At 28.9% G+C, this 11,304-nt stretch overlaps 1 protein-coding gene across 1 annotated transcript; it reads left to right on the plus strand.

Annotated features, from left to right (window-relative positions):
• Positions 1-333: 333 nt before the first annotated feature.
• On the plus strand, positions 334-2,761 carry LOC110618610 (probable indole-3-acetic acid-amido synthetase GH3.1). The gene is made up of 3 exons (XM_021761784.2): positions 334-783; positions 889-990; positions 1,116-2,761. Exons 1-3 carry the CDS (start codon positions 473-475, stop codon positions 2,491-2,493), a joined length of 1,791 nt encoding a protein of 596 aa, XP_021617476.1. The 5' UTR covers positions 334-472; the 3' UTR covers positions 2,494-2,761.
• Positions 2,762-11,304: the final 8,543 nt, after the last annotated feature.

Here is an 11,304-nt window from a genome sequence, read left to right on the forward strand (position 1 = left end):
TAATAACGTCTTCCCCTTCCTCTTCCCCTTTGCTCCGCTGACATTTCGGTCACTTAACCCCACATGCCCCCCTCATTTCTTCCTTTGTCTACGTGTTATGGGCCCCACCTTGTCCCCTATTTCCCCTGCATTTATTGGAACAACCATGTCATTAGTTTGTTTTTGTTTTTTATTTTTCCTTTTCCATTTTTCCTTTTTAAACTTCTCCACGACTTGCCGTCCACAGGTCCGTCAGCTTCCTTCCAAATTTCAGTCATCCTTTGCGGGTCCAATACTTACACGGCCGATGTCGTGGCACTCACGATAACTAGCTAGAGCTTCCACTATATAAGGCCCAAGGAGGAAGCCTTCATGCTCTCACACTGCAAAAGCAAAACCAATTTCTTCTCCTTCAAAGTTAATTCTCTCTTCCCTGAACTCTCTCAAAACTGAAGAACTGGTCTCCTTTTTCTCTTCTTTTTTTCTTGCTGAAATGGCTGTTGATAATGCTTGGCCGTGTCCCCCAGCGTTCGAGAAGGACGAGAATGCTCTTCAATTCGTTGAGCAAATGACTACAAATGCAGACATGGTTCAAGAAAGAATCTTGGCAGAAATCTTGAGCCGAAACAAGGAGGTTGAGTATTTGAAAAGGTTCAAACTTGACGGAGCCACCGACCGAGAAACGTTCAAGTCGAAGATACCCGTGATTACCTACGATGATCTTCAGCCTGAAATCCAACGCATCGCTAATGGCGATCGCTCTGCTATTTTGTCAGCTCACCCCATTTCTGAATTCCTCACTAGGTAATATATTCGCCAAACGACTCTTTAAATTTATTCATCAACCCTTTAGCTAGCTTAAAAAAATTTTGATTTCTTGGGCTAAATTTTGAAACTTTTTTATGCCAGTTCTGGGACGTCAGCTGGGGAAAGAAAGCTCATGCCAACAATTAAAGAAGAGCTGGATCGTCGGCGATTATTATATAATCTACTCATGCCAGTAATGAATCTGTAAGTTCAAGAATCCAAGAAAACTTCTAATTAATTCTAAACCCCACTTCATTAAACTAGACCACGTGCTACTGTTCCTGTAGTTATGTAATAAAACTAATACAAACGCGGTTTTTATGCAACAGCTACGTGCCTGGTTTGGACAAGGGCAAAGTCCTAAATTTTCTCTTCATCAAATCTGAAACAAGAACCCCAGGTGGGCTCCTGGCTCGCCCTGTGCTTACAAGCTACTACAAAAGTGACCACTTCAAGACTCGTCCCTATGATCCCTACAATGTCCATACGAGCCCCAACGAGGCCATTCTCTGTGCAGACTCCTTCCAGAGCATGTACACCCAGATGCTATGCGGTCTCCTGGAGCGCGAACAAGTTCTCAGAGTTGGCGCAGTGTTCGCCTCTGGCCTCCTCCGTGCCATCAGGTTTCTTCAGCTTAACTGGCGAGAACTTGCTCTGGACATTGAATCAGGAACGCTGAACAAGCGTATCACTGATCCCTGTATAAAGGATTGCATGGGCAAGATCCTGAAACCCAATCCAGAACTTGCGGAGTTTATCAGACTCCAGTGTTCTAAGGAGAATTGGGAAGGGATCATTACGAGAATTTGGCCTAACACTAAATACCTGGACGTGATCGTCACAGGAGCCATGTCTCAGTATATCCCTACTCTAGATTACTACAGCGGTGGCTTGCCGTTAGCTTGTACCATGTACGCCTCATCAGAATGTTACTTTGGATTAAACCTGAATCCAATGTGTAAACCATCAGAAGTTTCCTATACAATCATGCCAAACATGGCCTACTTCGAGTTCTTACCACATGAACCTCACTCAGATGGGTTAACTCGTGACTCGCCACCTAAACTCGTTGACCTTGCTGATGTTGAAGTGGGTAAAGAATACGAGCTTGTCATAACCACCTACGCAGGTTTATACAGGTACAGAGTTGGTGATATCCTCCGAGTCACCGGGTTCCACAACTCAGCTCCTCAGTTCCATTTCGTTCGAAGAAAGAACGTGTTACTCAGTATTGACTCAGACAAAACCGACGAAGCTGAGTTACAAAAGGCAGTAGAGAAGGCGTCTCAACTCCTGCGTGAATTCAACACGAGTGTAGTTGAATACACGAGTTACGCAGATACAAAGACGATTCCTGGTCACTACGTCATATACTGGGAGTTGATGATCAAAGACTCAGCAAACTCACCGACCCAGAAGATACTGAACGAGTGCTGCCTCGCAATGGAAGAATCCATGAACTCGGTGTACAGACAAGGGCGAGTTGCGGATAACTCAATAGGGCCACTGGAGATACGAGTGGTGAAAAATGGAACATTTGAAGAGCTAATGGATTATGCAATATCAAGAGGAGCATCCATCAATCAGTATAAGGTTCCAAGGTGTGTAAACTTTACACCAATCATGGAGCTTCTTGATTCAAGGGTGGTGTCTAGACATTTCAGCCCAGGTCTGCCTCAATGGAGCTCAGAAAGAAGAAGAATGTGATTATGAGATAAGGGTCTGATTGGCACCGACCAAAATTGAGGTTTCTGAAATGGACAATGGAAAATAGAATTTGTAGAATTTTGTTTTTTTTTTTTTTTCAGAAGGGCTGAAGTGTAAGTTTGAATAGGATGTCTGATGAGGGTCAGGTTTTGTAATTTGGTTCAATTAACCCACCCACTGGAAATGATGGGACTATGAAGATGTTTTGTCTAGTGAAAAATGTTACTTTCAGGATGCAATGGAAATATGATAGTTTTTTACTTTTTAACGCATCTACCCAAATGAAGTCTAAGTCATACAGCAGCTTCTGCACTTTCTAAGTCAAGTTCAAAGTCTTCATGAGTATGCTTCATGTCCATTTCTCCTCTCTCTCTCTCTCTTTTTTTTTTTCTTCAAGTTTAATTTTTTTCTCAAATTTGATTTAATTCAAATTTTATTAATTTTTAGTTTATTCAGTACTGGCCCATCTTAGATGGGTACATAAATTCTTGATAGAAAAATTCACCATTAAATTAAATTCTTGATATTTCCACAAAAATTCTTGATGGCGACACTTAATTTGGATTTTAGGCAACTTAGTTATTGAGATTTCCAAATATGTCCGCATGTATCTTAGAATTGATTATCCTTAACCACTAATCTTTATTACTAATTCCAGTCCTTTTCACAAGTTAGTTATCCTTGAGAAATGATGATATTTTTATGTATAATATTGCATTTATTCATCAAGTCTATTTATTTAAATTTACATTTATAATATAAAAAATTACTCATTTCGTTTATTTTTATCTGCCATTTTTTAAAAATTATTTTTCATTTTCAGAAAATTAAGAAATATTAATTAATTTTATTTTTTCTAAGTTTATCCTTATTTATATTATAAACCTTATTTTATTATTTACCTATTTCTCTCTTAATTTTCTCACGGAAATTTATGTAATATTGATAATTTTTAATGCAAAATAATTAATAAAGTAATAAATTACACTTTCCTCTCTTTTAAAAAACTGAAATTTCATCTGATGTATACATTGTCTTATCACATTAAATGGTGGGAAAATTACTTTGTAATCCCTGAAGTTTAACGTAATTAATACTTTTGTCCCTCTATTTTAGCGACTCAACACTTAAGTCCCTCACTTTCTTTTCTATCCAAATTCGTAGTCCTTCCGTCCAAAATAGCCGTTTGGGACACGTGAATTGACAAAATTAACCTCCTTCTTCTTCTTCTTCTTCTTCTTTTTCTTCTTCTTCTTCTGGAATTTCACATTGAAAGAAGGGTATTTTTGGAAAAAATTATCACATCTCACCTTTGATTCTTTGACCAAATGGTTTAAATGGACGGAAGGACTACGAATTTGGACGGAAGAGAAAGTGAGGGACTTAAGTGTTGGGTCGTCAAAATAGAGGGATAGAAGTGTTAATTACGTTAAATCTCAGGGACTAAAAAATAATTTTTCCTTAAATGGTAGATGATTAGATCAACCACAAAAGAAGAAAAAGAAAAAAAAAATCTTTATTCATGTCAAAATCCAGAAATATATATATTTGTAGGGTCTTTTTCTTAGCACAAGGGCAGAGTAGAATTTATTAATTAAGACAAAACATTTGGTAATCTAGGTAGCTAGGGAAGTCCTCATTAATTGCCAATTTTTATGAGCTGTTTCACTTTATTGATGAGCTGTTTTGAGTAGTACACAGTTTTAATTTGGGTTGCCTGCTTTGTACTCAAACAACAACAGCAACTATTTTGTCAAGAAAGAACATATTGTTTGGCCAAATTTTGGTCACACAGGGGACCAGCTATTTCAACTTAATCAGTCACCTTTCTTTGAAATTACATATTCCGACTTTCTCGGATTAATGCTTTTTTTTTTTCTCAAAAACCGAGATATAGGTTTTTTTTTTTTGTGTTAAAGATAAATTTTCGTTAAAAAATAATTTAAGTCTAATTATATAAAGAGACAATATGTTAATAATTTAATTAAACACATGACATAAAACAAAAAAACCAACTGAAAATATAAGCTCAATTATATCCAGGCCCACATAACTCAACTCAAACTAGTTAGCAGATGAAGTGTCAGCTGCCTCTAAACTCATTTACCACGCTGCTCATGGACTCAAACTAATAAGTAATGGGTGTCGCCTAAAGCACTAAGAAATCAACGTGAAAACACCCAATACCTTAGATGGTAGCCACAACTAGGAATCCAAAGATAGAGGTACAGTGGAGCACCGAAGGAGGCCCAGAATATGGCTGAAGGACTAAGAAAGCAAGGCTGACAGTTTCATATCCGGTCCCTACTCTAGGAATGTGATAGGACATATGGACAGGTTTTCCCTTAAAATTAAAATATGTTAATTAATATAATAATCTGTTAAATAATTTTAATGCATAATTTTATTATAAATACATTCATATTCTTTACGTGACTGATAAAAAATAATATATATTTAGTGTTTTAAAAATAATACTAGCAATCTAAAAAAATATCGATATATGTATATTTATTTCAAAATAATTCAAGTTTACAAGATAAATTTTGATGAAGTGAATGAAAAGACAAGTTAAAAAATAAAATTGATAGATCGGATCATTAAAAAAATTTGAAATATTAAAATATTAGGGTTGAGTGCAACTATTTACTGAGCAGATAAATAAATAATAAAAGATAATAAATAAGATTTTGGTTCTTAATAGTACCACATAATATACTAAAATAATTCCGTTAATAAATATAATCATTTTAAATAATATTGTCAAACTGGAATAAATTATGCCGAAAACATTTATCCAACAACATAAAAATTTATAAAAAGAGCCAATATACTTATAACATGTATCTTATAGATAATGTTGACATTCAGATGCAATAAATAAAAATATTGACAGTCTGAGAGTAATATTGATATTTTGGCCTCTATAATGACAATATTAGTTTAAGAACAAATAAAATTATGGCGGTCATACCATGTACATAGCTATCCAAAAGACAACCACCGAATATACGCTCCAAAAACTATATGTATATCAAGTATTGCTCTAAGAATAGTGTAAATATAAACTGAATTGAGAACGAATCATTTGTTATCACTATTTAATCGATATATAAGTGTACTCGACTATTTATTCAACTGTATCATTCCATTTATTTGAAGAGGATAAATTTATTATTATCTATTTTCATTTTTTATAATAAAATATCATAGATAGATATACATTGAATAAAATATCAGTATTATAAATTTATTTACTCAATTATTATAAATTTATCTACACAACTATACTGAAAACTAGGTAGCTAGAGCACCTCTATGATCTAAAGAGTTGAATCCTCTCCTAGAATTATAGAAAACATAATGTATCAAGGGCATGAATTTAAATACTAGAATGTAAATATAAAATATGAAATACATTATTAATTTTTGAAACTTTTAACAAAATTCAACAGTATTTCGATATAAACTAAACTTTCTTCTAATTTTTCAAGAGATCAACTAATTCAATAACACTCAATAATCATTACAAATAATTTAAATGCTCACTTGAGACTTTCAAATATATATTTATAAAAATTCATCCACTTAACTTTGATATTCTATTTTAACTATATATTTTATTTCCTTTGATTAATATATCTATTTAACTTCTTTTCAACATTAAATTTCAACTTTTCTAATATTAATATACAACCCAATAATTATCATAGATCTAAGATTACTCAATACATATCTTTTATCCTAACAGTACAATAACTATTTTAAAAAATAAACTTCAAATCCCTAATACATGGTGAAATTCTCTTTTTAATATATTTCTCTTACAATAATAATTAGAAACATATTATAATAAAAATAATTTATTGAGCAAAACCCCAAACAAAAAAATAATCAATCCATAAATCAATATTTAACTCACATAATCTCAAATTATAAAAACCACCATATAATATATTAAGAAAATATATAAAACATAATAATTTTATAAAAAAAAATTACCTATTAAAACTTAATATTTAAAAGAGAGGAAAATAAGTGTTAGATTAAGATTTTTTATTGAGAAAAATTAAAATAAAAATTGATTGGAGTTTTTAGTTTAGATTGAGGAATTAAAATGAAAGAAGGAAATAAGTTGGAATAATTAAAAAAAAAAAAGATTTTTTTTTTCTTTTTTATAATCAGCAATGGAGCTCTCAAAACTCAAGCAGGAGATGAGAATTAATTTTTTTTTTTTTATATTATTCATAAGATGTTACAGTGGTGGAGAGAGCTCTAATTTATTTTTTCTATAATCTTAACTTAAATTCCCTCTCCTACGAAATATTTACTTCTCTTTTTAATTTGATTAAAGTTAAAATTTACTCTTCTTTAGTTAGGATAAAAAATTATTGGTCACTTCTCTCATAGTACTAGTCACTAATTATAAATGGATGTTATATTTAAGCATTTAAATACACTCTACTTGAAACAGCCGGTCCCGAACTGGTCTAAATAACTTTTGAACCCACTTTTCACTTGGTCCAAAATGATTAATCTAAGTTATTTAGTAGTTTCGTGCTAGTTATTATATACAATTCAATTTTCTCATCATTTCGCAAATTCGCAAGCAGTCAGCTGAAAGCAGCTGAACGTCACACAACTTTTATCCCTGAATAAAAAAAAATTATGTTCAATTAAAAATATTAGAAAATTATATGCTGAAAATGAAGAATTTCGCAATAATTTAACGTCAGTTGATTTTGTTATTAATTTTCTTATTTGTAGTAGAAGATTTTATTTATTGTAATTTTAAAAAAATAAAACCATGCATAATTTTATAAAAATTGACATAATTCTTTTTTAAAAATGAATGTATTTGGTGAAAATAAAAAAAGAAAAAAGTTTTCATGAGAAATTTGTGCATGGCATAGACAGGTATCTAGCCTCTCTCATTTTGGCCCATGAAAAGCAGGTTGGACAAGACAATTTGAACTTTTGGCCCAAATCACCTTTGATATAAGAGAAGAGAAAGAAGCCTAGTTTGTTTCTTTTTTTTTTTTTTTTTTTTTTTTTAATTTTTTTCTGAGAGAGGCCTAATTAGCTATATCAATTTTTTAGAGAAAAAAAAAAAAAACTATTTAGTTAAGGTTAATAATTTAGGAATTAGGCTTTCAGTTTGAGTTTGGTTTGGCATTTGGTAATGAGCAATGCCAATTGATAATTTCTTTACTAAAGAATTGTGTAATAATAATCATATACTTTAATTGTTGATTATTATAGAATTTATATCGGACTTAATATAAATAAATTATAACATAAAGTTTTATCCAAATTGATTTTACTTAACTAAATGTATAAATACATGAGATTTTATAATTTTTATGTAAATCTTAAAAATATTTTATTTTTTTTATCAATATATATTTATTACAGAAAAAATTATTTAATAATTCGCTATTTTTCTTTTATCTTTTTGCTTTAATAATGAATATTTTCAACATATTAATCAATATAATAATTTAAAAAATATATTTCTTATACCTTTGGAGAATTTTTTTTAATTTTTTTGATTTGAGACAGATAGATTCATTAAAAATTCTATTTAAAAATAAAACATATATTGATATTATTGAAAAATAAACATGTTTACTTTTCATATTTTGTTAACATGTATAATGATATTTTTGTTTTAATTTTAATAATATTTATTAAAAATTATATTTTAAAATAATAGCTTAAGGTTAAAAAAAATTATTAATTCTATACCTTTCAAATATGAGAATGAAAAATGACTATAAACTAAAATGATTGATATGTCTAATTTATTTAGCATCTTTCTTGGAAAAGAAATATTTTTTAATTAAAAAAAATTATAATAAAAAATTTCTTTACCAATAAGTTTTAATTCTTTCATATTAAAAGTATAGAAAATTACTCTCCACTACTTTTTATACTTAATATTTTCATTTTTTTTTTAAAAAAAAAACACACATTAGCTGGTCAATTTCTTTTCAAATGGTTAATTATTTAAAAAAAAAGTTTTACTTATAAAAAATTGTAAACTTATAAACCTTTAAAATTTTAAGTTTTTATATATTTAATTAAAATATATATAAATAATAAATATTTTAGATGTTTAGTAATAAATAACTTATAAATATATTTATTTTTAAAATTATTTAAAAATATTAAATAAATATATGGTAAATTTTTAAAATTAAATAAATATAAAATATTATAAACAAATAGATAAATTTATATTTAGAGCATATAAACTAATTTGATCACAAACCCCTCTTAATTCCTCTATAAAATATAGAAATTTCTCTTAACTATTTTTTTTTTAAACAAGGTTGCGTCGTTTTATATATTATATATATTGTATTGCTTTTTAATTAATTTTTATTAATTTTAATGACTAATTAAATGTTATCTTTTATCATCATAATAGGTAACTATTATAATTGTATTTTTTCTACTAAAAATTTCATTTATATTTCTAGTTTTTTTAAATTTATTTAGTACCTTTGAGTTTATTTTTTATTATAGAAGTAAAAATAAATAAAATAAATATCTATAACAACATAAAAATTAATTCAAAATAATGTAAGGAAAAAATATATAAAATATCCATAGTTTATATATCCAAATTTTCATTTTAAATTATAAATTTAAGTTTTGTTATCATATTATGTATTGCATGACATGTATTATTTTAAACAATTTAAAATTGTTAGAAAATTCATAAATTTTTTAAAATTAAAATAATTAAATAATTCACAAGTTTAACTTGTATTATATAGTCAATGCATAATCACATTTTATAAATTATGTATATAATTCACAAGTGTTATTTGGAATTAGAGTGTATTCTACAAGAACTCAAGTACCTGAATATCCATAGATTCCACAACCGACGCCATTTCATTCTATACGAACAAGAAGTCACTCAATACATATAGAATATGGTCGGACATCCACAAAAAATAGCTCAAATCAGAAATAAATCTTGAGAAAAAAATTTTAACTGTTTTAATAAAGCCTTTTTAGAGGAGAGAATTTTTTTTAACAGTTTTTTTTTTAGAGAAAGAGAGTAGACTCTCTTAGTTAATGATCTGGATAAGAGAAAATGAGTTGTTGCCCACCACTCACACAAAACAGGAGTCTCAACTACTAAGTGGTCCACACACAACTCTAGTATTTCACTTTCCCCAATATCTTTAATAATATCACTAAGTATTTTGTCATTCTAAATCAATATAAGGTCCTCTCTGGTTTTACCACCTGCCCCATAATAGATACCCAGCACATAATCACAACGCATTTCACTTGTATTATCCTTGCATAGTTTAAAACTCTAAAAGTTGATAAATAATCTATGTCTATTTGGCAATATGTCTAAAAACCACCTATATAAGAATGATATGATTTATTGATAAAAACATCCTCCATGTTCATTGTCACTCTAATTTGCATTTTGTAAATATTAGAAAAAAAAAATTTTAAAAATAACTACACCCAAATAAAATATTTAGAAAAAAATAGTCTCATTGCATATAAACACCCAAAACTTTCACATTATTAACAAAAAAAACTATTTTACCAACACACATGAACTTAATATTACACTCATTTCCAACAATGAACGAATGCACAATGCTGAGTTTCTTCTCCTTAAATATACAAATTGAATCACTCACATTTTGTTTAAGCAGAAGCATATTCTTCCTATCGTATATTCAATGTCGATGGCAAGATTTCAACTCTCATCAATTGTATTAGTGTGTTCTTCATTCACTAGCATCTATCAATGAAGCTTCATATTAGAGATTTCTTCCTCGAGTTGATTTCTTCTCCCTTCAACCACAGATTTCATGAATACTAACCAGTTCTAAATTTTATTTTTCAATTAAAAGAGCTAACACTCCACTAATAAGAGCAGCTTCCCAAGGGAACATATTCATGTCAACATTCATTTGTTTCCACCTAGCGTGATTTTTACACGTCATTGCACATGTTGCTCACAGTCTTTGGACTTAATAAAATTGTATTTAAGTATTATGTTTTTTAATAGTTTAGGTGCTTAGGAGGTCACAATTTTAGTACATGTGTCTAATAGGCAAATTTGAAATAGTTCAAGTGTTAATTATGTATTTAGCCAACAATAATTTATGGGAATAAAAAATACATAGGATGTCACTCAAGGGATGTGGAAAGATTGTTTCTATTCCATTAACAATTGACTATTAACCTAAAAATTACACTCATAAGGACTAATTATGGACTAATCTTGGCATGGTTAATTAATTAATTAATTAAATGTCTGTAATTAATGAATTTAGTTAGCAATGTAATTTACAAATCCCTAGCATGACTTAAATTAAATTTAATCATGATGAGTTAAAACTAAATTAACGAAGACAATGAAATCATGCGATGAATTTTATCTGTATAAGACATGAATATTAAATAATAAAAATAAATTCATATGATGAATTGTATCCATATAGGACATAGATCTTAAAAAAGAAGATTAATGGATTTGATGAATTAAAACTATGCAAGGATGAGCTTAGAAGAAGATAAAAATATTTTATTGGGTCGTATATGATATGGACTTGGTTTAATATAATATGAATTTTAAATATATTTTGATGGAATTAAGAAATTAAATTTTATTCTCTTAATGCTCTAAAACTAATTAAATATTGTTTAACCTATATTCAATTAATCATGAGAGAATAATTAATTAAATTAATACGACTAATTTAATTAACTTATATTTAACAATAGATATGTATATATGATACATGTACAATTACTCTTTAG

This window comes from Manihot esculenta, chromosome 7 (assembly GCF_001659605.2).
Source record: "Manihot esculenta cultivar AM560-2 chromosome 7, M.esculenta_v8, whole genome shotgun sequence".
Classification (NCBI taxonomy): Eukaryota; Viridiplantae; Streptophyta; class Magnoliopsida; order Malpighiales; family Euphorbiaceae; genus Manihot; species Manihot esculenta.